The sequence below is a fragment of the Loxodonta africana genome, chromosome 15, assembly GCF_030014295.1.
Source record: "Loxodonta africana isolate mLoxAfr1 chromosome 15, mLoxAfr1.hap2, whole genome shotgun sequence".
Classification (NCBI taxonomy): domain Eukaryota; kingdom Metazoa; phylum Chordata; class Mammalia; order Proboscidea; family Elephantidae; genus Loxodonta; species Loxodonta africana.
In genome coordinates, this window is record NC_087356.1 from 62990636 (window position 1) to 62993022 (window position 2387).

The 2387-nt window shown below is 41.2% G+C and overlaps 1 protein-coding gene across 1 annotated transcript; it reads left to right on the plus strand.

Annotated features, from left to right (window-relative positions):
* Positions 1-804: 804 nt before the first annotated feature.
* LOC100656173 (olfactory receptor 8B12-like) lies at positions 805-2051 on the plus strand. Its single transcript, XM_003422605.3, has one exon. It carries the CDS (start codon positions 1119-1121, stop codon positions 2049-2051), a length of 933 nt encoding a protein of 310 aa, XP_003422653.1. The 5' UTR covers positions 805-1118.
* Positions 2052-2387: the final 336 nt, after the last annotated feature.

The following is a 2387-nucleotide window of genomic DNA, read 5'->3' on the forward strand; positions in this document are numbered from 1 at the left end:
CCAGAACAATCGTGGCTAAGAGACTGTAGAGTATAGCATTGTTGCTCTGAACTAAAGGAAGACAAGTGCCTGCCTGACCTCATCTGTCAGGTAACAGCACAAACCATGGGAGTCAGACTGCCTGAGTTCCCCTTCTGGCTGCAACCCAATAGTATTGTAACTTTGGGCTAATTATGTAATCTCATTGAAATGGGAATAATAACATTGTCACATAGCATTTAATGCACAGACTCTCATAGTAATTGCTAAATAAGTGTTAGCTTTAAAAGATCATTATTAAATGTACTGTCATTTGAGCTAAGAACTCTGGGGAAAACGAAAAAGCACATTCAATAATTTATTCATAGCTAAATTCATTCCCGGAATTAATCACAGTACTCCGAGGTCTGACAAGAAAGGAGACTTCCATGACTCTTGTCCCCTATATTCTCATGGAGCCCTGGTGGCATACTGGTTAGGAGCTATGGCTGCTAACTAAAAGGCTGGCAGTAAAAACCATCAGCCACTCCTTGGAAACTCTGTGGGGTAGTTCTACTCTGTAGTATAGGGTTGTTCTTTTTTAATATTCTCATGGAGTGTAAATTTGATGGTAACAAAAAACCCCTCATGGGCAACTACTCTCAACCTCTGATAAGACCAGCCTTTCTTGAAATTATAACTAGTCATCTTCTTGCTCTGATTCAGAGCCTGTTCCAGAGATGGAGGCTCCGATGAGAATCACAGTGACTTCTGACTGTCAGGGCTGTCTTCAGAGAAGAGGACCAGGTTTCAGCAACCAAAGAAGAGACACAAGAGGAAGGGACATAGAAAATGCACATACTTAAAGATCTGACAATCACTCACCTTGTTTTTGCACCCTTCTCCCCAGCAGCACCAGCTCTCACCCTGGAGACAAAGTTTAGCCTCATATATATTCTGGACAGGTAAAGTCACTTGGTGTTGTGAAGAGAGATCCACAGCAAACAGTAAAGATTTTTCTATCATAATTTCAGTCTCTCTCTGTGGACTTAATTCCCAAGAAGGCAAGGAGGGAGTGCAGATACTAGAAGGGTAGTGGTAATATTTCTTTCCCTCTAAGTGGTTCTTTTCTGTTACCCCACAGAGTATCCGAGAGGAGAATGGCAACCAAGAATTCTTCTGTGAGAGAGTTTATCCTCGCAGGCTTAACGGACCAGCCAGGACTCCAGATTCCTCTCTTCTTCCTGTTTCTCTGCTCCTATGTGATCACTGTGGTGGGGAACCTGGGCTTGATTACTCTGATTGGGCTGAACTCTCACCTGCACACACCCATGTACTTTTTTCTCTTTAACCTCTCTTTAATAGATTTCTCTTACTCCACTACCATCACCCCCAAAATGCTGATGAGTTTTGTGTCAAAGAAGAACATCATCTTGCACGCAGGGTGTATGACTCAACTCTTTTTCTTCTGCTTCTTTGTTGTGTCTGAGTCCTTCATTCTCTCAGCAATGGCATATGACCGCTATGTTGCCATCTGTAAACCATTGGTGTACACAGTCACCATTTCTCCAAAGGTCTGTTTTTTCCTTTTGTTAGGTGCCTATGTGATAGGGTTTTTGGGTGCCATGGCCCATATGGGAAGCATAATGAGTCTGACTTTCTGTGCTGATAACCTTGTCAATCATTTCATGTGTGACATCCTTCCTCTCCTTGATCTCTCTTGCAAAAGCACCTATGTGAATGAATTGGTGTTATTTATTGTTGTAGCCTTCGACATCGGAATGCCTATTGTCACCATATTCATCTCTTATGCTCTAATACTCTCTAGCATTCTCCATATTAGCTCTACTGAGGGTAGGTACAAAGCTTTTCGTACCTGCAGCTCCCACATAATTGTGGTTTCTCTTTTCTTCGGTTCTGGGGCTTTCATGTATCTCAAACCACCTTCGCTTTTTCCTCTTGACCAAGGAAAAGTGTCGTCCCTGTTCTATACCATTGTGGTGCCAATGTTAAACCCATTAATCTATAGTTTGAGGAATAAGGATGTCAAAGTTGCCCTGAGTAAAACCTTGAGAAGAAAAACTTTTTCTTGAGAAGGGAGCAATATTTGAAGAAGGAGATCTAATACTTTATTAGTGTGTGTGTGTGTGTGTGTGTGTGTGTGTGTTTAATGAGGAGTTCAAGCTTCAGTGTTTTATCTCCTAATCAGAAAGAGAATTTTAAGTATTTTTGGATGAGTGTTTAGTGCAGACCTATTTTCCCTAATGCTCACCCCATGTTGACTGTTCCAAGCATTCTTTATCTTATGCAGATTGTTTCTAAAATCAAGATTGTTTAATCTTGAATTGACCATACAAATCATTGAATCTAGCCTTCTCATTTAACAGGCCACACATTGGAGACTCAGAAATATTGAATATGTTGCCCAT

Excerpts from the sequence above, each read along its gene's own strand:
- LOC100656173 (XM_003422605.3), top strand. The coding sequence starts at position 1,119 with ATGGCAACCAAGAATTCTTCTGTGAGAGAGTTTATCCTCGCAGGCTTA.